This window comes from Oncorhynchus mykiss, chromosome 23 (assembly GCF_013265735.2).
Source record: "Oncorhynchus mykiss isolate Arlee chromosome 23, USDA_OmykA_1.1, whole genome shotgun sequence".
In the NCBI taxonomy this organism is placed as follows: domain Eukaryota; kingdom Metazoa; phylum Chordata; class Actinopteri; order Salmoniformes; family Salmonidae; genus Oncorhynchus; species Oncorhynchus mykiss.
Genome location: NC_048587.1, coordinates 35,991,554 through 36,016,891, shown reverse-complemented (window position 1 = coordinate 36,016,891; position 25,338 = coordinate 35,991,554). Strand labels below are relative to the sequence as shown.

The 25,338-nt window shown below is 42.5% G+C and overlaps 1 protein-coding gene across 2 annotated transcripts in view; it reads left to right on the top strand.

The window, feature by feature from the left end:
* The first annotated feature begins 2,433 nt into the window (after positions 1 to 2,433).
* Positions 2,434 to 25,338, top strand: part of LOC110502661 (golgin subfamily A member 7B) — a 50,365-nt gene continuing 27,460 nt past the window's right edge. For both annotated transcript variants that reach the window (XM_021580872.2, XM_021580871.2), the window contains exons 1-3: positions 2,434 to 2,517; positions 23,073 to 23,198; positions 23,663 to 23,815. In XM_021580872.2, coding sequence (XP_021436547.1) covers positions 2,506 to 2,517; positions 23,073 to 23,198; positions 23,663 to 23,815 — 291 coding nt within the window. In that variant the 5' untranslated portion in view covers positions 2,434 to 2,505. The remainder of the gene's footprint in view (positions 2,518 to 23,072; positions 23,199 to 23,662; positions 23,816 to 25,338) is intronic.

Genomic DNA, 25,338 nt, shown 5'->3' with positions numbered 1-25,338 from the left:
GAGAACTCAGTGAACAGACAGAGACCTAAAGAAAATAATTCTGAATGGTTAGTCCTCTGGGTTCTGCCTGCTACATAAGTTCTGTTATACTCACAGACATGATTCAAACAGTTTTAGAATCTTCAGAGTGTTTTCTATCAAAATCTACTAATAATATGCATATCTTATATTCCTGGCATGAGTAGCAGGAAGTTGAAATTGGGCACGCTATTTATCCAAAAGTGAAAATGCTGCCCCCTATACCTTAAGAAGTTTTTAATGTCTTAATCCAAAATATGGATTGCCTTATCCTCTCGTCGTCCCCTTACGCCATAGTTTGTGCATCTCAATTATCAGTAGAAACCACACTGTTTAAGCAAGTCATATCAGCTATGTTTTTTTTAAAGGCAGTAAATGAGGCTGAATTAACTGTTTCACTGCCAGACAAGGCTCCGCTGATAGCCAGGTGTAGCAGTGCTAAGGATTCACTACATGGTGCTGAAAAGAAAGTTCTGCTGTTTGGATAGCTTTATGTAGGCCCTAACAGTTTGTGGGCAATGTTTGTCACCGTTATAGTGTATTGTTTAGTGTTGCATTGGGTTGTGTAGTGGCTTTGCTGGCATGCATCTATATTTTTTGTTGTTGTTGAGTTTGCCCGACCACACTGATGCCATTAATTCGGTATTACAGTGCAATAATAAAACTGGGGGAGACAAAAATGCAACTTTAGAATGTGGGGGATTCATGTCCCCCCTGTCCCCAGTGAAGTTGCACCCCTGACACAAAGTTTAAAAGAAAAATGAACTCTGGTTTTTGCACAGACAAATCACTCATCTACACTGATTTTTTTTTTAAAACGCAACATGAATAGTGTTGGTCTCATTTTTCATGAGTTAAAATAAAGGATTTTCCCCTAAATTTTCCATACACACACAAAAAAAAAGGCTTGTTTTGCTCTAATATTGCGCACAAATTTGTTTACATCGCTGTTAGTGAGCGTTTCTCCTATACCAAGATAGTCCATATCATGAAGCTGATTTAACAGCATGATCATTACAAAGGTGCACCTTGTGCTGGGGAAAATAAAGGGATACTCTGAAATGTGCAGTTTTGTCACACAACACAAAACCACAGATTTCTCATGTTTTGAGGGAGCGTGGAATTGGCATGCTGATTGCAGGAATGTCCACCAGAGCTGTTGCCAGAGAATGTAATGTTCATTTCTCTACCATAAGCTGCCGCCAATGTCGTTTTAGAGAATTTGTCAGTACGTCCAACCGGCCTCACAACCACAGACCACATGTAACCACGCCAGCCCAGGACCTCCACATCTGGCTTCTTCACCTGCGGGATCATCTGAGACCAGCCATGGATAGCTGATGAAACTGTGGGTTTGCACAACCAAATAATTTCTCAACAAACTGTCAAACTGTCTCAGGGAAGCTCAACTACATGCTCATCATCCTTACCAGGGTCTTTACCTGACTGCAGTTCAGCAAATGCTCACCTTTGATGGCCAGTGGCATGCTGGAGAAGTGTGCTCTTCACGGATGAATCCCAGTTTCAGCATGTAAAGCGTTGTGTAGGCGAGCGGTTTGCTGATTTTATAGGTTGTGAACAGAATGCCCATGGTGGCAGTGGGGCTATGGTGTGAGCAGGCTAAAGCTACAGACAACGAACACAATTACATTTTATTGATGTCAATTTGAATGCACAGAGCTACCGTGATGAGATCCTGAGGCACATTGTCGTGCCATTCATCCACCGACATCACCTCATGTTTCAGCATGATAATGCACAGCCCCATGTCACATAGATCTTGGAAGCTGAAAATGTCCCAGTTCTTCCATGGCCTGCATACTCACCAGACATGTCATAATTTGAGCATGTTTGGGAAGCTCTGGATCGACGTGTAGGACAGCAACTTCACACAGCCATTGAAGAGGAGTGGGAGTACATTCCACAGGCCACAATCAACAGTCTGATAAACTCTATGCGAAGGAGATGTGTCACGCTGCATGAGGCAAATGGCGTCCCTACTTTTTTTTAAAGGTATCTGTGACAACAGATGCATCTCTGTATTCACAGTCGTGTGAAATTCATAGATTAGGGACTAATTTATTTATTTCAATTGACTGATTTCCTTATGAATTGTAACTCAGTAAAATCTTTGAAATTGTTGTATGTTGCATGTATATTTTTATTCAGTGTATGTTTACACAGCATACCTCTGAAGACTCCTGTCCTCCAGTTTACTATCTAAGAACTTGTCTTCTTTCTTTTCCATCCATATAATTATAAACTAGCCTAGTCTGTAATTACCAACCTCCCCCTCACACCAGAGCATCTCTCTCTCTCTCAAACATACATACATACATACAGTCATTGCTCCCTCCCTCCCTACACACACGCTCGAGCTTGGCAAGTGCACCCCCCCCCCGAAGCTGGAGCTACGCTGTCCCACGAGCAGACGATTTCAGCACCTATTTCAGCACAGGACAGAATCCTGCACCGTCTCATGGCAACATGGCGACTGAGGTAAGACTTTCGGCTAATTTAACATCTTATTCGTTCGTGTGTAGTGGAAATGTATACATTTTTCTCCTTGTGAGAAAAATATAATGGTAGGTTGATTTTGTAGCGATATGCAGTCTATCCTCGCTGTGCCTTTGATTCAACCGATGAGAAACGGGCTGTTGGAATGAACGACGGACAGACGGTTTATTGTATCATTCCGTGGCGGGAGGCCCGTTTTAACACGACGGAAAACGGGGTTCAAGAGCAAGGAGGCAGTCCTGTAAGCAAACTGCATCAAACATCATATTTTACCGATCGACCAAATATGATGGTGGCTTTCTCATCCACACACATACCGGTTGCATAGCCTAGAGTATGTACTGAATGTCACAAAAATAGTAAATTCCGGTATCCACGAAGCACATATAACGTTACAGAACAAAAATATAAATACAACCATTTCAACGATTTTAGTGAGTTACAGTTCATTTATGTAAATCAGGCAGTTGAAATAAATAAATTATGCCCTAATATATAGATTTCACATGACTGGGCAGGGGCACAGCCATGGCTGGGCATGGGATGGCATAGGCCCACCCACTGAAGAGCCAGGCCTAGCCAATCAGAATTTGTTTTTCTCCACAATAGGGCTTTATTTCAGACATAAATACTCATCAGTTTCATTAGCTGTCTGGGAAGCTGGTCTCAGACGATCCTGCAGGTGAAGAAGCCGGATGTGGAGGTCCTGGGCTGGCTTGGTTACACGTGGTCAGTGGTTGTGAGGCCAGTTGGACGTACTGACAAATTCTCTAAAACAACATTATGGTAGAGAAATTAACATTAAATTCTCGGGCAACAGCTCTGGTGGACAGTCCTGCAGTCAGCATGTCAATTGCACACTCCCTCTAAACTTGAGACATCAGTGGCGTTGTGTGACAAAACTGAACATTTTAAAATGGCTTTTTATTGTCTCCGGCACAAGATGCACCTGTGTAATGATCATTCTGTTAAATCAGCTTCTTGATATGCCACACCTGTCAGGTGGATGGATTGTCTTGACAAAGGAGAAATGCCCACTAATAAGGATGTAAAACAAATTGTGTACAATATTTGAGAGAAATAAGCTTTTTGGCGTATGGAACATTTCTGGGATCTTTTTTTTCTAGCTCATGAAACATGGGACAAACACTTTGTATTTTGCATTTATATTTTTGTTTGGTAATAATATATGCATCTAGCTCTAGAATGTGAGTCAGTCCAATTTGCTTGCGGGCACGCACCTAGTGGTTACTCCACTGTATCATGATCAGCACCATGGACAGCGGCAGAGCTGTGTGTGTACGTGTGTGTTCGTGTGGTCATATTTCTCATCACACATTCTTTGAGAATTTCAATACATTGTTATGCAGAGATTGCTGAATATTACATGAGATTCAGTGGATCATTAGAGATGTAGAGAAGTTTGCATCTGACTGTCACCTTGCTGTGCCTCCAACAAGTACAGTAGCAGTCATGGTCACTGTACTAACAAGATGTCAACAAGGATATATGACAGTCACTGTTTCCATATAGCATCCATCAGGACAGGGTTTGAGAACTGCATGGTTTCTAATTGTAGCGGAGTTGGTTAGGCGAAGTATACTCACCTGATGAGTAACCTTGCCAAAGATCTGAAGACTTGTGATAACTTGCCTTTTGCTCAGTGGGCTTACACTGAGATGCTAATCTGTGTTCGACACCAGGTTGGTCACACATAGCAACTAAATAGGATTTGAATGCTCATTTCCAATTTCTAATCTGTACAGGATTGTAACGGCCTATGTTCCGTAGCCTGGATGTGCTGTGATGCTGTTTCATCTAACTAACAGCAACACACACACATGCACACACATGCTTGCACGCTCGATCACGAACAGCTTCCTCTAACAGCATCAACGTGTGTGTGTGTGTGTGTGTGTGTGTGTGTGTGTGTGTGTGTGTGTGTGTGTGTGTGTGTGTGTGAGAGAGAGAGAGCGAGACGGAGAGAGAGGCTGTGTGTGTCTGTGTTATAGCAGGTTGTAATGCTTAGCAGTGCTGAGGCCAGCAGGGCTGATGTCACTATGTGACAGGGTGACTGGCATGGTTGCAACTATTAATTTATGTTACAAGGTGAAGTACTGTCCAGTGATGATTTCTATACACAAAGCGCATGTTCCTTCTCAGTGTGGTTCTGTGGCTCAGTTGGTAAGGTCACGGCACTAGTCATGTCGTGGGTTCAATTCCAAGAAGGGTACATGATACAAACAGTACCAGCCGAAAGTTTGGACACGCCTACTCATTCAAGGGTTTTTCTTTATTTGTACTATTTTCTACATTGTAGAATGACAGTGAAGACATCAAAACTATGAAATAACAAATGGAATCATGTAGTAATCAAAAGGTGTTAACCTCTCTTGGGTAGGAAGCTAGGATATGCATATTATTAGTAGATTTGGATAGAAAACACTCTAAAGTTTCTAAAACTGTTAAAATTATGTCTGTGAGTATAACAGAACTGATATGGCAGGTGAAACCCAGAGGACAAACCATCCCCCAGAAAAATGTTTTCAGCCTACCACTGTTTTCAATGGCTGTCACTTTTATTATAAGGCGAAAGCCTCCCAGATTGCAATTCCTAGGGCTTCCACTAGATATCAACAGTCTTTAGAAAGAGTTTCATGCAGAAAATTGCCAGAAATTATAGTTTTTCTAGGTGGCTCCCAATTTGGCTGTAGTGTTACCAAGCGTGTGGAAGAGAGCGTGTTCTTTGTTATTTTTCTCCGGTAAAGACCGTAAAGATTCTCTGTCTTACATTTTACTGTTTATTTACGTATTAGGGTACCTAATGTTTGATTATAAACGTTGTTTGACTTGTTTGGAAAAGTTTATTAGTAATGTTTGGATTCATTTTGTGTGCATTTTGATGGAGAGAAACTGGGTGGCTTATTGACTGAAGCGCGCCAGCTAATCTTGAGTTTTTATGGATATAAAGAAGGACATAATCAAACAAAAGGACCATTTGTGATGTATCTGGGACCTTTTGGAGTGCCAACAGAAGAGGATCATCAAAGGTAAGACATGTATTATATCGATATTTCTGACTTTCGTGGTGCACCTGCCTGGTTGAAATATGTTTTTCATGCTTTTGTATGCGGTGCACTGTCCTCAAATAATCGCATGGTGTGCTTTTGCCGTAAAGCCTTTTTGAAATGTGACACAGCGGCTGGATTAACAAGAAGTTAAGCTTTATTTTGATGTATTACACTTGTGATTTTATGAAAGTTAAATATTTATAATTCTGTAGTTTGAATTTCGCGGTCTGCAATTTCACCGGATGTTGGCCAGGTGAGACGCTGCCCATAAGAAGTTAACCAATGTAATAACCAAATCAGAATATATTTTATATTTGAGATTCTTCAAAGTAGCCACCCTTTGCCTTGACGACAGCATTGCACACTCTTGTCATTCTCTCAAACAGCTTCACCTGGAATCCTTTTCCAACAGTCTTGAAGGAGTTCCCACATATGCTGAGCACTTGTTGGCTGCTTTTTCTTCCATCTGCGGTCCAACTCATCCCAAACCATCTCAATTGGGTTGAGGTCGGGTGATTGTGGAGGCCAGGTCATCTGATGCAGCACACCATCACTCTTCTTCTTGGTCAAATAGCCATTACACAGCCTGGAGGTGTGTTGGGTAATTGTCCTGTTGAAAAACAAATGGTAGTCCCACTAAGCACAAACCAGAAGGGATGGCGTATCGCTGCAGAATGCTGTGGTAGCCATGCTCGTTAAGTGTACCTTGAATTCTAAATAAAACAGACAGTGTCACCAGCAAAGCACCATCACACCACCTCCTCCATTTTTCATGGTGGGAACCACACATGCGGAAATCATCCGTTCACCTACTCTGCGTCTCACAACTACACAGCAGTTGGAACCAAAAATCTCAAATTAGGACTCATCAGACCCATTAACAGATTTCCACCGGTCTAATGTCTAGTTCTTGTGTTTCTTGGCCCAAGCAAGTCTCTTCTTATTATTGGTGTCCTTTAGTAGTGGTTTCTTTGCAGCAATTTGATCATGAAGGCCTGATTCACAGTCTCCTCTGAACAGTTGATGTTGAGATGTGTCTGTTTCTTGAACTCTGTGAAGCATTTATTTGGGCTGCAATTTCTGAGGCTGGTAACTTATCCTCTGCAGCAGAGGTAACTCTGGGTCTACCTGTCCTGTGGCGGTCCTCATGAGAGCCAGTTTCATCATAGCGCTTGATGGTTTTTGCGACTGCACTTGAAGGAACTTTCAAAGTTCTTGACATTTTCTGTATTGACTGGCCTTCATGTCTTAAAGTCATGAGGGACTGTAATTTCTCTTTGCTTATTTGAGCTGTTCTTGCTGTAATATGGACTTGGTATTTTACCAAATAGGGCTATCTTCTGTATACCACCCCTACCTTGTCACAACACAACTGATTGGTTCAAACGCATTAAGAAGGAAAGAAATTCAACAAATTAACTTTTAACAAGTCACACCTGTTAATTGAAATGCATTCCAGGTGACTACCTCATGAAGCTGGTTGAGAGAATGCCAAGAGTGTGCAAAGCTGTCATCAAGGCAAAGGGTGGCTACTTTGAAGACTCTCTAATGTAAAATATATTTTGATTTGTTAAACACTTTTTAATTACTTCATGATTCCATTTGTGTTATTTCATAGTTTTGATGTCTTCAGTGTTATTCTACAATGTAGAAGATAGAAAAAATAAAGAAAAACCCTTGAATGAGTAGGTGTCCAAACTTTTGACTGGTACTGTACTTACTGTAAAAATCTATCCACTCACTGTGCAGCTTGTTGCTGGTAAGTGGGTTAGCTGAGTGGCCTATTTTATTATTATATTACCCTGTTAGACAAATCATTGTTTAGAAAATGTATTAAAGCAATAACATGCCACTTTGTAAACACTTTTGTCCAAACAGTACAGTAAATGTATGCATTTTTAGTGTAATTCTTGCAGGAATTTAACCCTTAATTTTTAAGTTCCTACCGCCATGCTCTAACCAACAAATCCACATGCACATAGAAGTGCGTGGATAAACTCACACCAACATGATTGTTTTTACTGCAACGCAGGCACTAAGGAATAGGTTGCCATTTTGGACACAGACTTAGTGTCCTTGGGTGTTGTTCTGACTCCTCTATCCTCTATAGATGGGTGGGGCTCAGAGCTGTCACAGTCTACTGTACTGTATGTCTGTGAGGCCTCAGCTGAGGCCAGTGACTCAGTGTTTCGCCTCAGGGAATCTCACTGTCTGGCCTGGCCCACTGTGTGTGTGTGTGTGTGTGTGTGTGTGTGTGTGTGTATGAGGCATAATGTGTTAAGATCTTTGCTGTCTTTAATGAGCACAATTGTTGCCCTTGTCAGACTGTGAGTGTGTGTGTGTGTTCTCTCAGACCCACTGGTTAGTGGAGCACAGTTTGTGTAGTCTGTGTGTGAGAGCGGGTGCATGTGTGTCTGAACATGTGTAGCTGTAAGTAAGGCAGTGGAGCTAAGTGCTGAGCTGTCAGATTGATCTTTTGTGTTTCCAGGCCTTGGAGTCGATGGCAGAGCTGTGCTGATTTTCTCTGGTGGTCTGCCAGCAGTCCTGTCCAAGTTCCATCAATCATGTGCATGCATACTCGCAAGCACACACACACGCAAGCACACACGCAAGCACACACACAAGCACACACGCAAACACACACGCAAACACACACACACACACACACACACACACACACACACACACACACACACACACACACACACACACACACACACACTGGCGACACATATCATGTCCAAGCCCATCAATTATCCATGACATATTTAATGTGAACAGGCTGCTGCAGTTTGTTACCATCAGCCACTGGAGTCTCAAATGAACAGCACATTTTACACACACACACACACACACACACACACACACACACACACACACACACACACACACACACACACACACACACACACACACACACATACACACACACACACACACACAGTCTCATATAGGCCTGAGTCAGTGGCCTAGAACAATCTTGACTAAATGTTGAGTCAAGAATAAATGCTGAGTTGTTTCCTATTAGACCACAACTGAAGACTAGTTTGATTAAATATAACTCTGAGATTAAATGACAATGGCTGTTCTGTGGTCATAATAATAATATCTTGTTTGTTATATCTTGCAATTTGACAAGAATTGCAGGGTACTACATCCAGAGGAAAACAGTCATACCAAGCTGGTTGTTGAGAAGGAAAGGGTGCCTTCTATACAAGGTCCTTGTATGCTGACTGTCATGGAATATTTCACACACAGTGTGTGTGGGGGGCCTTGTATACCCTGCTGACAGGGTCCACACCATGTCTGAGACAACACTGAGGCACACTGTCACACTGATGAACTGAAGCGAGGATCACAGTACTACACAGGCGAGAGATTGAGAGACAGACAGACCGAGTGAGAGGAAGAGAGACCCAGACAGACAGACATAGACTGAAGTAGATAGAGAGTTCTGCTTACAGAGGAAGAAAGAGGAGAGATGGAGGTGAGGCCAATGAAAAGGGATGAAAGGAGAGAGGCATGGAGGGAGAGAGCGAGCCATACAGTGAGACAGAAAACAGAAGCGATGTGTAATGATCTAGTAATTGTTCTCTCCAATCAGTCCCCTCTAAGGAATAATGTAATTTGTGTTTGTGTGTGTGTGTGTGTGTGTGTGTGTGACCTTGCGTGTGTGAATGCGTGCAGTTACTGTTGTGTAACTAGCCTGTTTTTTTTCTTTTGTAACATTTTAACAAGAAAAGAAAAGTATTGCACAGTTGGTTTCTTCTGTAAATAGTCTGTGTTTTTGTTGTTTCCAAGCAGCCTGTTCCTCTTGAATGATACAGTAGGGCAAAATGTTGATTTCTGCCTAAATAGACATACCCAAACATAATTATATAGGGCACAAGGCGAGACCCAAATGCAGACACAGGAGGCAGATGGTTACGCTCCGATATTTATTACACCAAAAGGGGTAGGCAAAAGGCAGGTCGGGGACAGGCGAGAGTTCATAAACCAGGACAGAGTCCAAACAGTACCAGGGGATAGACAGGCTCGAGGTCAGGACAGGCAAGGGTTCAGTGAACAGGTCAGAGTCCAAACAGTACCCGGGGATAGGCAGGTTCGAGGCCAGGACAGGCAAGGGTTCAGTGAACAGGTCAGAGTCCAAACAGTACCCGGGGATAGGCAGGTTCGAGGCCAGGACAGGCAAGGGTTCAGTGAACAGGTCAGAGTCCAAACAGTACCAGGGGATAGGCAGGTTCGAGGTCAGGACAGGCAAGGGTTCAGTGAACAGGTCAGAGTCCAAACAGTACCAGGGGATAGGCAGGCTCGAGGTCAGGACAAGCAAGGGTTCAGTGAACAGGTCAGAGTCCAAACAGTACCAGGGGATAGACAGGCTCGAGGCCAGGACAGGCAAGGGTTCAGTGAACAGGTCAGAGTCCAAACAGTACCAGGGGATAGGCAGGCTCGAGGCCAGGACAGGCAAGGGTTCAGTGAACAGGTCAGAGTCCAAACAGTACCAGGGGATAGGCAGGCTCGAGGTCGGGGACAGGCGAGAGTTCATAAACCAGGACAGAGTCCAAACAGTACCAGGGGATAGACAGGCTCGAGGTCAGGACAGGCAAGGGTTCAGTGAACAGGTCAGAGTCCAAACAGTACCCGGGGATAGGCAGGCTCGAGGTCAGGACAGGCAAGGGTTCAGTGAACAGGTCAGAGTCCAAACAGTACCCGGGGATAGGAAGGTTCGAGGCCAGGACAGGCAAGGGTTCAGTGAACAGGTCAGAGTCCAAACAGTACCCGGGGATAGGCAGGTTCGAGGCCAGGACAGGCAAGGGTTCAGTGAACAGGTCAGAGTCCAAACAGTACCAGGGGATAGGCAGGCTTGAGGTCAGGACAGGCAAGGGTTCAGTGAACAGGTCAGAGTCCAAACAGTACCCGGGGATAGGCAGGTTCGAGGCCAGGACAGGCAAGGGTTCAGTGAACAGGTCAGAGTCCAAACAGTACCAGGGGATAGGCAGGTTCGAGGTCAGGACAGGCAAGGGTTCAGTGAACAGGTCAGAGTCCAAACAGTACCAGGGGATAGACAGGCTCGAGGCCAGGACAGGCAAGGGTTCAGTGAACAGGTCAGAGTCCAAACAGTACCAGGGGATAGGCAGGCTCGAGGTCAGGACAGGCAAGGGTTCAGTGAACAGGTCAGAGTCCAAACAGTACCAGGGGATAGGCAGGCTCGAGGTCAGGACAGGCAGAGTGGTCAGGCAGGCAGATTCGGCGTCAGGACAGGCAAGGGTCAAAACCAGGAGGGCTAGGAAAAAACAGAGACTGGGAAAAATAGGAGCTAGGAGAAACGCTGGTTGACTTGGCAAAACAAGACGAACTGGCACAGAGAGACAGGAAACATAGGGATAAATACACCGGGGACTAATGGGGAAAACAGGAGACACCTGGAGGAGGGTGGAGACAATCACCAAGACAGGTGAAACAGATCAGGGCGTGACAAATTATGCTTTCTAAATATAGTAACAATAAAATTATAAACAACTTACTATAAGATTACATTTTTTATAACTAAAATAAATATGCTTATACAAAGGGACAGTACAATATTGGCACCATTTCATATAACTTACAACAGAGAATTTTCTCCTAAGCATCCACTGAGCGGCGCAGAGACACCATTCAATGTGTACAGACTCGTTACAACTTCAGCTTTAAGCACAAGGTGATTTTGTCTGTCTGTGACCAAGAGAAAATGGTCTTGTTTAAATTCTATGAAATTATTTAGTATGTTTGCATGTTGAGAGCTCTGGATCCGCCTGAGAATATCACAGGCTGGACTGTCACTGTTTATATGCCATCACACAGGCTTGGCTCAGTCGCTCAGAGGAAGAGCAAATTGATTATTTGTCTGGATAGGTCAGAACATTTGACACTTCATTCCCTATACAAATGTGGGGTCTGAAACTTGACACTTCAAGTCAGCTCCGCTGAGAGATTGGGAGCGGAGAGCAGAAAGATGGGTCTTTCTGGCACTATAAGGGACGGTATCCTACAACGTTCAAAGAGCGCTTTGTACACCAGAATGTCAGTCCAGAACCGCTCAGAGGTTTTTAAGACAAGTGTTGTGCATACAGTATGTGTTAGTAGTATCTATTAGAAATTGGCTAAGGAAGAATCTCAGCCAATGAGAAGATCAGAACCTTATTCTGTGTTCATTATGAGTGAACGCATGTCTTTATACTTTGAAGTAAAACAATTGGAACAGTACATGGATTCCTATTACCAACAGGGGTCACACTAGAATTCAGAAACCAGCATTTTAAACTGTTTCACCTGCATTTTTTTTTTTGAAAGTCAAGTGTTTTTTTAAATGTATTATTCAATAGAGTGATCAGGGGTATGCAACTATAGTTTTCCTTCACAAAATAATAATACATTAGGGCAACACATTTGGCAGAAAATAGCTTCATTTTCATCAGATGACAACAGAAGTGCAACACTATTAGGCTGGCAGCCACACAAGCTTACAAAGAAAAAGTATGGCCATCATTTTTCGAATGTTTATCATAGAAAGAATGTAGCCAGCTACACTATATACACAAAATAATGTGGACACCCCTTTAAATTAGTGGATTCGGCAATTTCAGCCACAACCATTGATGACGGGTGTATAAACTCGAGCACACAGCCATGAAATCTCCATTGACAAACATTGGCAGTATAATGGCCTGACTGAAGCGCTCAGTGACTTTCAACATGGCACTGTCATAGGATGCCACCTTTCCAACAAGTCAGTTCATAAAATGTCTGCCCTGCTAGAGCTGCCCCGGTCGACTGTAAGGGCTGTTAGTGTGAAGTGGAAACATCTAGGAGCAACAATGGCTTAGCTGTGAAGTGGTAGGCCACACAAGCTCACAGAACGTGACCGCTGAGTGCTGAAGCGCATTACACGTAACAATCTCCTGTCCTCGGTTGCAACACTCACTACCGAGTTCCAAACTGACTCTCGTAGCAGCGTCAGCACAAGAACTGTTCATCGGGAGTTTAATGAAATGGTCCTGGCCGAGCAGCCGCACACACTCCTAAGAACACCATGCGTAATGCCAAGCGTCGGCTGGAGTGGTGCAAAGCTCGCCACAATTGGACACTGGAGCAGTGGAAACGTGTTCCCTGGAGTGATGAATCACGCGGCACCATCTGGCAGTCCAACGGATGAATCTGAGTTCGTCAGATGCCAGGAGAACGCTACCTGCCCAAACACATAGTGCCAACTAAAACATTTGGTTGAGGAGGAATAATGTTCTGGGGCTGTTTTTCTTTGTTCTGGCTAGGCCCCTTTGTTCCAGTGAAGGGGAATCTTAACGCTACAGCATACAATGTCATTCTAGACGATTTTGTCCTTCCAACTTTGTGGCAACAATTTGAGGAAGGCCCTTTCCTGTTTCTGCATGATTTTTGCCCCCGTGCACAAAGCGAGGTCCATACAGAAATAGTTTGTCGAGATTGGTGTGGAAGAACTTGACTGGCCTGCACGGAGCCCTGACATCAACCCCATCGAACACCTTTGGGATGAATTGGAACGTCGACTGCGAGCCAAGCCTATTCGCTCAACATCAGTGCCCGACCTCACTAATGCTCTTGTGGCTGAATGGAAGGAAGTGACCACAGCAATATTTCCAAATCTAGTGGAAAGCCTTCCCAGAAGAGTGGAGGCCGTTTATTTTTATTTAACCTTTATTTGACATGCTTGGCCAATTGTGTGCCGCCCTATGGGACTCCAATCACGGCCGGTTGTGATACAGCCCGGGATCGAAACAGGGTCTGGAGTGACTCCTCTAGTACTGAGATGCAGTGCCTTAGACCGCTGTGCCACTCGGGAGCCCTGTTATAGTAGCAAAGGGGGGACCAACTCTATATTAATGCCCATGATTTTGGAATGAGATGTTTGATGAGCATGTGTCCACATGCTTTTGGTCATGTAGTGTACATTTCCTCATGTTTTGCTTGAAGTTAATCTTGTATTTTACCAAAGAAAAGTAGGCTACGCCGAGAAGAGCACCATAGAAATGTAGCTACGTATGATTCAGATGTTCGTGAATTCTCATGGGAGTGGAGAAGTGCAATTGAAGCACAAAATTGGTCTGATGCCAAGCAGAAATTACGATTAGACACATTTTAGATCTGCATTTACAAAACGTAGCAAGATATTTCTTATGCATTTTATATATTTTTTCTGCAAGGAAAAACGCGATATTCTGCGTTAACCGGACCCCTGATCAAGTACATGAAATATATCTATAATATGCAGCTTGACAATACCATTTATAGTTTCAATTTCAAGCTTCATAACATCTTTGTATTTCATACTATTCAAATTCCTGTAGCTACCTCATCACTCAAAAAGGCAACATCGAGGAAAGAAGAACGCTTGTTGTGGTAAACAAGCAACAGAAGGATGGAGGTAGAGAAAAAACACTAATCTCATGGGACTAATTGAAGACTGCCGGAGCCTGGCTCCCTTTTTCTCTCTCCCCCTTTCCCCTCTGGAATTTCATGAGAAATAATGCAGAGATTATAAATTCATGAGTAGTGGCCTTGGAGGCATCTACTGTATGTGTGTGTGTTCATGATTAGTGGCATGCTTACGGATGCACAAATGCAGCTTTCCTCCTGGGCGGTTAGCTGAGCACAGAAAGTGTGTGTGTGTGTATGCTTCTGTTGTCAGTTCAAAAGTAGGCCAAACCTACTTAGCCTACTGTTTAGATTACATGGTCTCCAATGAATATGACGAACATGGTTTTGAGCCCCAGTCACCTAACAATGTTTTGTGAGCTAACATGATTCCTCAGACCTAAGGCAATGTTAGTCATGCGAGCGTAGTTCACCAAACCACCTCTGCTACATTAGAGGTTCTAGTTTAGCTCAGTTGGTAGGAGCAGAGCGCTAAGGTCATTGGTATAATTCACAGAGAGATCACTTACACATTCTGCAATGACTGTTTGTAATGTCTTGTGTTGTAACAGCATGTAAAGTTACTCTTTGTAAACCTATGGCAATGAGGAGAAAGTTTGTTAGCAGGCTGTCTGCAGTTCAGTTCTATCGGTCGATATTGATATGACTGTACAGAGCTTTGTGTTTCTAGGAAAATAGAAGGTACTGATTGATATCTGTATGCCTGCAAACCCATAGTCATCTCTGTCTCTCTTTCTCTCTCTCTCTCTCTGCTCCGTCTCTTAATTATTTATCTTCCCCCCCGCTCTCTCTATTTTTATCTCTCCATCTCTATCTCTGTATTTAGGCCTGTTTCCGTTGCTGTTAGGACATATTATTTCATGCTTCCCCTAGCAACAGTGTAGGACGAAGTAATTACCATGGTAATTACATCACTATTAATAAGGTCTTAATGATGTCTTGATGTCTTGATCACTGAGTTTGATCTGTTGCAATGATTGTAGCACAATAATGTTATGTCATTGTCAACAAGATTTGTGATGGGTGTGTGTTTTAATGGATGGGTGTGTGTGTGATATAAGTAACTGTGATTGGAACATACCGATATGTTTGCTCTCTGTTTTGAAACACTCTGTGGTACCAACACAGACAGACAGACAGACAGACAGACAGACAGACAGACAGACAGACAGACAGACAGACAGACAGACAGACAGACAGACAGACAGACAGACAGACAGATATTACCCCTAGCGTCTGAGAGATCAAGACAATAAGGGGACTGTACTGTATTGTGTTTGGATGCTTTCACCTGCCTGTTTTAGATGAAGGTGGTGAAATGGGAGGTTCCAGTCAGAAGACCAACTACTGTAGCTCTCACAGTCACACGTCAGAATTAGACATTCATCCATGTTTCTCAAACCTCAAACGTCAAATTTCGAAGTTGTTTCAGACGTCAAATTTCGAAGTGTTTAGGGTTAGGTTTAGGCGTTAACTTCTTAGTGATCCCTTCGAGCGCCAATCCCGTTAACGGGTTTGATTTGACAACACACAGTGGAATAGCAGCGTGCCAAATTCAAAAACAGAAATACTCATAATAATAATTCATGAATCATACAAGTGTTATATATCGGTTTAAAGATGAACTTCTTGTTAATCCAGCCATAGTGTCAGATTTCAAAAAGGCTTTACGGCAAAAACAAACCATGATATTATCTGAGGACAACACCCCATTAAACAAACACAAGAAAATCACATTTCAACCCGCCAGGCGCGACACAAAAGTCTGAAATAATGATATAATTCATGCCTTACTTTCGAAGATCTTCTTCTGTTGGCACTCCAATATGTCCATTAAATATCACAAATGGTCATTTGTTCGATAAATTATGTCGTTATATCTCCAAAATGTCAATGTATTTGGCGCGTTTGATCCAGAAAAACACAGATTTCAACTTGCGCTACATGACTACAAAGTATCTAATATAGTTTGTTACCTGTAAACTTGATCCAAACATTTCAAACAACTTTCCAAATCCAACTTTAGGTATTTTTAAACGGAAATAATAAACTGTGTTCAATACCGGACGAAAACAAAGTGGAGTGAGCTTTCAGGTCGTGCGCCCCAACCACAACAGTACACTAGACTCAACCCTCGTTCTGAACTGTCCTACTTCTTCATTTCTCAAAGGAAAAACATCAACCAATTTCTAAAGACTGTTGATATCTAGTGGAAGCGATAGGAACTGCAAGCAAGTGCCTTTGAAATCTAGATCCACATAGAAAATTCATTGAAAAGAGAGTGACCTCAAAAAATTATTTTCCTGGATGGTTTGTCCTTGGGGTTTCGTCTGCCAAATAAGTTCTGTAATACTCACAGACATAATTCTAACAGTTGTAGAAACTTTAGAGTGTTTTCTATCCAAATCTACTAACTAATAATATGCATATCCTGGCTTCTGGGCCTGAGTAGCAGGCAGTTTACTTTGGGCACACTTTTCATCCGGATGTGAAAATAGTGCCCCCTTGCCTTAAGCAGTTTTAACGTCAAGATCTTAAGGGCCTGCATTCATTACGAATGGTTAAGGTAAGGGTTAAGGTTTGGGATAGCCTTAAAACAAAAATCTGCTTATGTCCTTCAAATGTTGATATTTGGATGCGTTGACAATCAAACATAATTCAATATCCAGTTTAAAAATATAGCATTTGCGATGTCATCAACAGCTATTGTTTCCATTCAACCCAGGGTTCAACTAAAAATAGACAATAAATATAGCCCTAGGGTTTCAAGCTTCGGTTGATTTCAAATCTTCAAGTTAATCATTTACAGTGGGGCAAAAAAGTATTTAGTCAGCCACCTATTGTGCAAGTTCTCCCACTTAAAAAGATGAGAGGGGCCTGTAATTTTCATCATAGGTACACTTCAACTATGACAGACAAAATGAGAAAAAAAATCTCAAAAATCACATTGTAGGATTTTTTATGAATTTATTTGCAAATGATGGTGGAAAATAACTATTTGGTCAATAACAAAAGTTTATCTCAATACTTTGTTATATACCCTTTGTTGGCAATGACAGAGGTCAAATGTTTTCTGTAAGTCTTCACAAGGTTTTCACACACTGTTGCTGGTATTTTGGCCCATTCCTCCATGCAGATCTCCTCTAGAGCAGTGATGTTTTGGGGCTGTTGCTGGGCAACACGGACTTTCAACTCCCTCCAAAGATTTTCTATGGTGTTGAGATCTGGAGACTGGCTAGGCCACTCCAGGACCTTGAAATGCTTCTTACAAAGCCACTCCTTCGTTGCCCGGGCGGTGTGTTTGGGAAAATTGTCATGCAGAAAGACCCAGCCACGTTTCATCTTCAATGCCCTTGCTGATGGAAGGAGGTTTTCACTCAAAATCTCACGATACATGGCCCCATTCATTCTTTCCTTTACACGGATCAGTCGTCCTGGTCCCTTTGCAGAAAAACAGCCCCAAAGCATGATGTGTCCACCCCCATGCTTCACAGTAGGTATGGTGTTCTTTGGATGCAACTCAGCATTCTTTGTCCTCCAAACACGACGAGTTGAGTTTTTACCAAAAAGTTATATTTTGGTTTCATCTAACCATATGACATTCTCCCAATCTTCTTCTGGATCATCCAAATGCTCTCTAGCAAACTTCAGACGGGCCTGGACATGTACTGGCTTAAGCAGGGGCACACGTCTGGCACTGCAGGATTTGAGTCCCTGGCTGCATAGGTACTGATGGTAGGCTGTGTTACTTTGGTCCCAGCTCTCTGCAGGTCATTCACTAGGTCCCCCTTCAAACCAAGCTGCTTACCTATTGCAGATTCAGTCTTCCCAGCCTGGTGCAGGTCTACAATTTTGTTTCTGGTGTCCTTTGACACCTCTTTGGTCTTGGCCATAGTGGAGTTTGGAGTGTGACTGTTTGAGGTTGTGGACAGGTGTCTTTTATCCTGATAACAAGTTCAAACAGGTGCCATTAATACAGGTAACGAGTGGAGGACAGAGGAGCCTCTTAAAGAAGAAGTTACAGGTCTGTGAGAGCCAGAAATCTTGCTTGTTTGTAGGTGACCGAATACTTATTTTCCACCATAATTTGCAAATGAATTAAAAATCCTACAATGTGATTTTCTGTTTTTTCTCTTCTCATTTTGTCTGTCAAAAATCTGAATTAAAGAATGGGACTAAATCAAATCAATTCAAACTTTAAATGCACTTTTAAATTTGGATTTGATTTAGTCCTATTATTTAACTTAGATTTTTGGTTGCGATGGAGACGTGAACTGAATAAATTATTAACTTGAAGATTAAGATTGAAGATAAATCAACCAAAGCTTGAAACCCTGGGCCTACTGTATATGTATTGTCTATTTGTAGTTGAACCCTGGGTTGAATTGAAACAATAGCTGTTGATGACATCGCAAATGCTATATAGGCCTAAATAGTATAATTTATGAAATATGACATATAAAGTATGGTTATATTTAATTTGTTCTGTTAAACTTACCCTTTGGAATGTCTTCGATAGCAACAGTGAATGTAAGATCTGACGTTCTTTCAAGGTACAATTTCAGTGTATTTTATACAAGGTTTGTCTGTTGAAAATTGGTTACCATGATGACATAATCCTTTAAAACAACAGTTTACATTACTGACTTTGAAACAACGTTGATTCAACCAGTTTGTGCCCAGTGGGGATGTTATTTATCGTTGTGTAGCATAAGATCAATCAATCAATATGCATGCAAAGACACACATTGAAACAAACAATTCTAAAAATCTACTTGCAATAGAGCATGCTGGAAAATATGATGAGGATGGATGTGGTTTTTGAGAGTGTGTGATGATTGTACCTTTTATATTCAGAACATTGGGTAAGAAATTTTACCATTATACTAGATTATCTGCACATGTACCCTTTAAAGGTACCAAACATGAGATTGTATGTGTACCTCTGAAGGTACATTTTGTGTAGTTTGATGTTTTTGTAACTCCAGGAACAATACGGTACCGTAAACGTATCCTTATTTCTCAGAGTGTAGAACAGATAGTGAATGTCGAAGCTCAAATGTTCATTCTAAGATCACGTATTTTTATGCTACATCATTGTTGTTAGATTCATTAGCCTTAGCAACTCCCAACATATTGGCAAGAATCAATATAATTTTTTTTTTTTTATTTTACCTTTATTTAACCAGGCAAGTCAGTTAAGAACAAATTCTTATTTTCAATGACGGCCTGGGAACAGTGGGTTAACTGCCTGTTCAGGGGCAGAACGACAGATTTGTACCTTGTCAGCTCGGGGGTTTGAACTCACAACCTTCCGGTTACTAGTCCAACGCTCTAACCACTAGGCTACCCTGCCGCCCCATCAGTCCTTGGCAAAAAAAACACACAGTAATACTTTGTCAAATATAATATTTAAACGTCAACACTTGTGTTAAGCAAACACTTTGGAATTTAGGTAAAAATTACACACACTCATGTTAGATTGCTGTCCTTGTGTTCTTCTATGAATAGAAACTTTGTGGACCCCTTGTCTCTGACTCCTCTCATCACAGAGAGGGTAATAATCCTATAATATTCACGGGACAAGCTGACTTTGGCTCACTCACCCTCTCCAAACCTGAAGTATATAACTGCGCTCCATTGGCACCCTATTTCCTATATAGAGCACTAGCCCTATGGGACCTGGTCAAAAGTTGTGCCCTATAAAGAGAATGAAGTGCCATTTGGGATGCACAGCCATTGAATATTTTGGTGTAATATAGTTGACTTCGGCACACTGTTCTGAAGTGGTTCCTCTTAATTTAGTCTATTACTATAATTGTGCTGTTGATTGAGAAGTTATGTAATGGCAGCGATAGCTGAGCATGCACTGTTGTGGACAGATTAATGCAGTATTGTGTGTGTGTGCGTGCACGTGTGTGGTGACGCCATTCACTTCCAGCTGCTTTGTCTATTTACGCAATAAGGCCCGAGGGGGTGTGGTATATTGGTGTGAAAACATTGGCTAAACTGGGTGGTTCGATCCCTGAATGCTGATTGGCTGACAGCTGTAGTATATCAGACCGTATACCACTGCTATACTTATGTTGATAACCAGTTTATAATAGCAATAAGGCACCTCGGGTTTTTGGTGTATGATCAATATACAGTGCCTTGCGAAAGTATTCGGCCCCCTTGAACTTTGCGACCCTTTGCCACATTTCAGGCTTCAAACATAAAGATATAAAACTGTATTTTTTTGTGAAGAATCAACAACAAGTGGGACACAATCATGAAGTGGAACAACATTTATTGGATATTTCTAACTTTTCAAATCAAAAACTGAAAAATTGGGCGTGCAAAATTATTCAGCCCCTTTACTTTCAGTGCAGCAAACTCTCTCCAAAAGTTCAGTGAGGATCTCTGAATGATCCAATGTTGACCTAAATGACTAATGATGATAAATACAATCCACCTGTGTGTAATCAAGTCTCCGTATAAATGCACCTGCACTGTGATAGTCTCAGAGGTCCGTTAAAAGCGCAGAGAGAATCATGAAGAACAAGGAACACACCAGGCAGGTCCGAGATACTGTTGTGAAGAAGTTTAAAGCCGGATTTGGATACAAAAAGATTTCCCAAGCTTTAAACATCCCAAGGAGCACTGTGCAAGCGATAATATTGAAATGGAAGGAGTATCAGACCACTGCAAATCTACCAAGACCTGGCCGTCCCTCTAAACTTTCAGCTCATACAAGGAGAAGACTGATCAGAGATGCAGCAAAGAGGCCCATGATCACTCTGGATGAACTGCAGAGATCTACAGCTGAGGTGTGAGACTCTGTCCATAGGACAACAATCAGTCGTATATTGCACAAATCTGGCCTTTATGGAAGAGTGGCAAGAAGAAAGCCATTTCTTAAAGATATCCATAAAAAGTGGCGTTTAAAGTTTGCCACAAGCCACCTGGGAGACACACTAAACATGTGGAAGAAGGTGCTCTGATGAAACCAAAATTGAACTTTTTGGCAACAATGCAAAACGTTATGTTTGGCGTAAAAGCAACACAGCTGAACACACCATCCCCACTGTCAAACATGGTGGTGGCAGCATCATGGTTTGGGCCTGCTTTTCTTCAGCAGGGACAGGGAAGATGGTTAAAATTGATGGGAAGAAGGATGGAGCCAAATACAGCACCATTCTGGAAGAAAACCTGATGGAGTCTGCAAAAGACCTGAGACTGGGACGGAGATTTGTCTTCCAACAAGACAATGATCCAAAACATAAAGCAAAATCTACAATGGAATGGTTCAAAAATAAACATATCCAGGTGTTAGAATGGCCAAGTCAAAGTCCAGACCTGAATCCAATCGAGAATCTGTGGAAAGAACTGAAAACTGCTGTTCACAAATGCTCTCCATCCAACCTCACTGAGCTCGAGCTGTTTTGCAAGGAGGAATGGGAAAAAATGTCAGTCTCTTGATGTGCAAAACTGATAGAGACATACCCTAAGCGACTTACAGCTGTAATCGCAGCAAAAGGTGGCGCTACAAAGTATTAACTTAAGGGGGCTGAATAATTTTGCACGCCCAATTTTTCAGTTTTTGATTTGTTAAAAAAGTTTGAAATATCCAATAAATGTCGTTCCACTTCATGATTGTGTCCCACTTGTTGTTGATTCTTCACAAAAAAATACAGTTTTATATCTTTATGTTTGAAGCCTGAAATGTGGCAAAAGGTCGCAAAGTTCAAGGGGGCAGAGAAAAGAAAAGCAGGCCTAAACCATGATGCTGCTACCACCATGTTTGACAGTGGGGATGGTGTGTTCAGGGTGATGAGCTGTGTTGCTTTTACGCCAAACATAACGTCTTGCATTGTTGCCAAAAAGTTCAATTTTGGTTTCATCTGACCAGAGCACCTTCTTCCACATGTTTGGTGTGTCTCCCAGGTGGCTTGTGGCAAACTTTAAACAACACTTTTTATGGATATCTTTAAGAAATGGCTTTCTTCTTGCCACTCTTCCATAAAGGCCAGATTTGTGCAATATACGACTGATTGTTGTCCTATGGACAGAGTCTCCCACCTCAGCTGTAGATCTCTGCAGTTCATCCAGAGTGATCATGGGCCTCTTGGCTGCATCTCTGATCAGTTCTCCTTGTATGAGCTGAAAGTTTAGAGGGACGGCCAGGTCTTGGTAGATTTGCAGTGGTCTGATACTACTTCCATTTCAATATTATCACTTGCACAGTGCTCCTTGGGATGTTTAAAGTTTGGGAAATATTTTTGTATCCAAATCCGGCTTTAAACTTCTTCACAACATTATATCGGACCTGCCTGGTGTGTTCCTTGTTCTTCATGATGCTCTCTGCGCTTTTAACGGATCTCTGAGACTATCACAGTGCAGGTGCATTTATACGGAGACTTGATTACACACAGGTGGATTGTATTTATCATCATTAGTCATTTAGGTCAACATTGGATCATTCAGAGATCCTCACTGAACTTCTGGAGAGAGTTTGCTGCACTGAAAGTAAAGGGGCTGAATAATTTTGCACGCCCAATTTTTCAGTTTTTGATTTGTTAAAAAAGTTTGAAATATCCAATAAATGTCGTTCCACTTCATGATTGTGTCCCACTTGTTGTTGATTCTTCACAAAAAAATACAGTTTTATATATTTATGTTTGAAGCCTAAAATGTGGCAAAAGGTCGCAAAGTTCAAGGGGTCCGAATACTTTCGCAAGGCACTGTATTTTCATTCAATGGCTGAAGGGCAGTATAAGACCGATCTAACATTGCAGTATTTTCTCAATTTTAATTTTTGTCAGTGTGTTTTGGCTCCTTGATCCTTGACAATCTCTGTTCCTCCCCTTCCTCCTGTCTCTCCCATCTCTCTCTTTCTCCCCTCACTCTGTATCTCCCATGTCTTTATTTCTCTCCTCTCTCTGTATCTCCCTCCTCGCTCTTCCTCACACCTTTTTTTCTGACACCCCCCCTCTTCCATATCTCTCGTACTACTCTCTCTCTCTTCCTTCACAGTTCCATAACCTTCAGGAGTTGAGGCAGAGTCCGTCTCTAGCCACCAAGGTGTTCATCCAGAGAGACTACAGCGAAGGAACCGTCTGCCGATTCCAGATCAAGTTCCCCTCTGAGCTGGGCAGCAGGGTGAGCACACACACACACATGCACACAGGCAGGTACACGAAGGAGACAGACACAGACATATGACTTCACTTTGTTTTCACATTCCTAGAATTGGAGCCTTTCAAGGTTCTTTTGTCCATCCTTGAATGCCACAAGTGACGCATGTATTTCTAAATCGATAGAATAAAGGGTATTTTGGGAGAACAGAATGTGCCTGGTGGTGTGTGTATTTGTGTGTTTGTGTGGGCTTGCGTGTGTGTGTGTGTGTTTGTGTCCTGAGGTGGTGGAAGAACAGCTTGTGTATCATGGCTCACACAGTGTCACATAAAAGTCTCACGCTGGTATACATATGGCGTGGGCGTGTATGTGCGTGTGTGTGTGTATGTTTGTGTTGCAGTCTTCTGACAGATGGAGCATTCACTCTAATAGTGCTGATTTGCTAACTGTGTGTGTGTGCGCCTACGTGGATGTGTGTGTGTGTGTAGATCGAGCGGACTCTGTTTGAGGACACAGTAAAGACATTGAACACCTACTATGCGGAGGCAGAGAAGGTCGGAGGCCAGTCCTACATGGAGGGATGTCTGGCGTGCGCTACAGCCTACTTCATCTTCCTCTGTATGGAGACACGCTATGAAAAGGTACCAAACACACACACACACACATACACACCAGACATAGACATACGCAAGAATGGTCCAAACACACTAAGACAGTCGTGAAGAGGGCACGACAAAGCCTATTCCCCCTCAGGAGACTGAAAACATTTGGAATGGGTCCTCAGATCTTCAAAAGGTTCTACAGCTGCACCATCGAGAGCATCCTGCCTGACTGGTTGCATCACTTCCTGGTATGGCAACTGCTCGGCCTCCGACCGCAAGGCACTACTGAGGGTAGTGCGTACGGCCCAGTACATCACTGCGGCCAAGCTTCCTTCCATCCAGGACCTCTATATCAGGCGGTGTCAGAGGAAGGCTCTAAAAATTGTCAATTGTTCTCTTTGCTACCGCACCCCCAATCCATAAGACTCCTGAACAGCTAATCAAAGGGCTATCCAGACCCCTCTTTTCCACTGCTGCAACTCTCTGTTTATAATCTATGCATAGTCACTTTAACTCTACCTACATGTACATATTACCTAACCAGTGCCCCTGCACATTGACTAAGTACTGTATATACAGTGTCAGAAGTTTACATACACTTACATTGGAGTCATTAAAACTTGTTTTTCAACCAGTCTAACAAATTTCTGGTTAACAAACTATAGCTTTGGAAAGTCGGTTAGGACATCTACTTTGTGCATGACACAAGTAGTTTGTGTAGACACAAATTATTTACAGACAGATTGTTTCACTTATAATTCACTGTATCACAATTCCAGTGGGTCAGAAGTTTACATACAGTAAGTTGACTGTGCCTTTAAACAGCTTGGAAAATTCCAGAAAATGATGTCATGGCTTTAGAAGCTTCTGATACGCTAATTTACATAAATTGAGTCAATAGGAGGTGTACCTGTGCATGTATTTCAAGGCCTACCTTCAAACTCAGTGCCTCTTTGCTTGACATCCTGGTAATATCAAAAGAAATCAGCCAAGACCTCAGGAAAAAAATGGTAGACCTCCACAAGTCTGGTTCATCCTTGGGAGCAATTTCCAAACGACTGAAGGTACCACGTTCATCTGTACAAACAGTAGGACGCAAGTATAAACACCATTGGACCACCAAGCCATCATACCGCTCAGGAAGGAGACGCGTTCTGTCTCCTAGAGATGAACGTACTTTGGTGCGAAAAGTGCAAATCAATCCCAGAACAACAGCAAAGCACCTTGTGAAGATGCTGGAGGAAACCGGTACAAAAGTATCTCTATCCACAGTAAAACGAGTCCTATATCAACATAACCTGGAAGGCCACTCAGCAAGGAAGAAGCCACTGCTCCAAAACCGCCATAAAAAGGCCAGACTACCATTTGCAACTGCACATGAGAACAAAGATTGTACTTTTTGGAGCAATTTCCTCTGGTATGATAAAACAAAAATAGAACAGTTTGGCCATAATGACATTTGTTATGTTTGGAGGAAAGAGTGGGAGGTTTGCAAGCCGAGAAACACCATCCCAACCGTGAAGCACCGGGGTGGCAGCATCATGTTATGGGACTTGTGCACT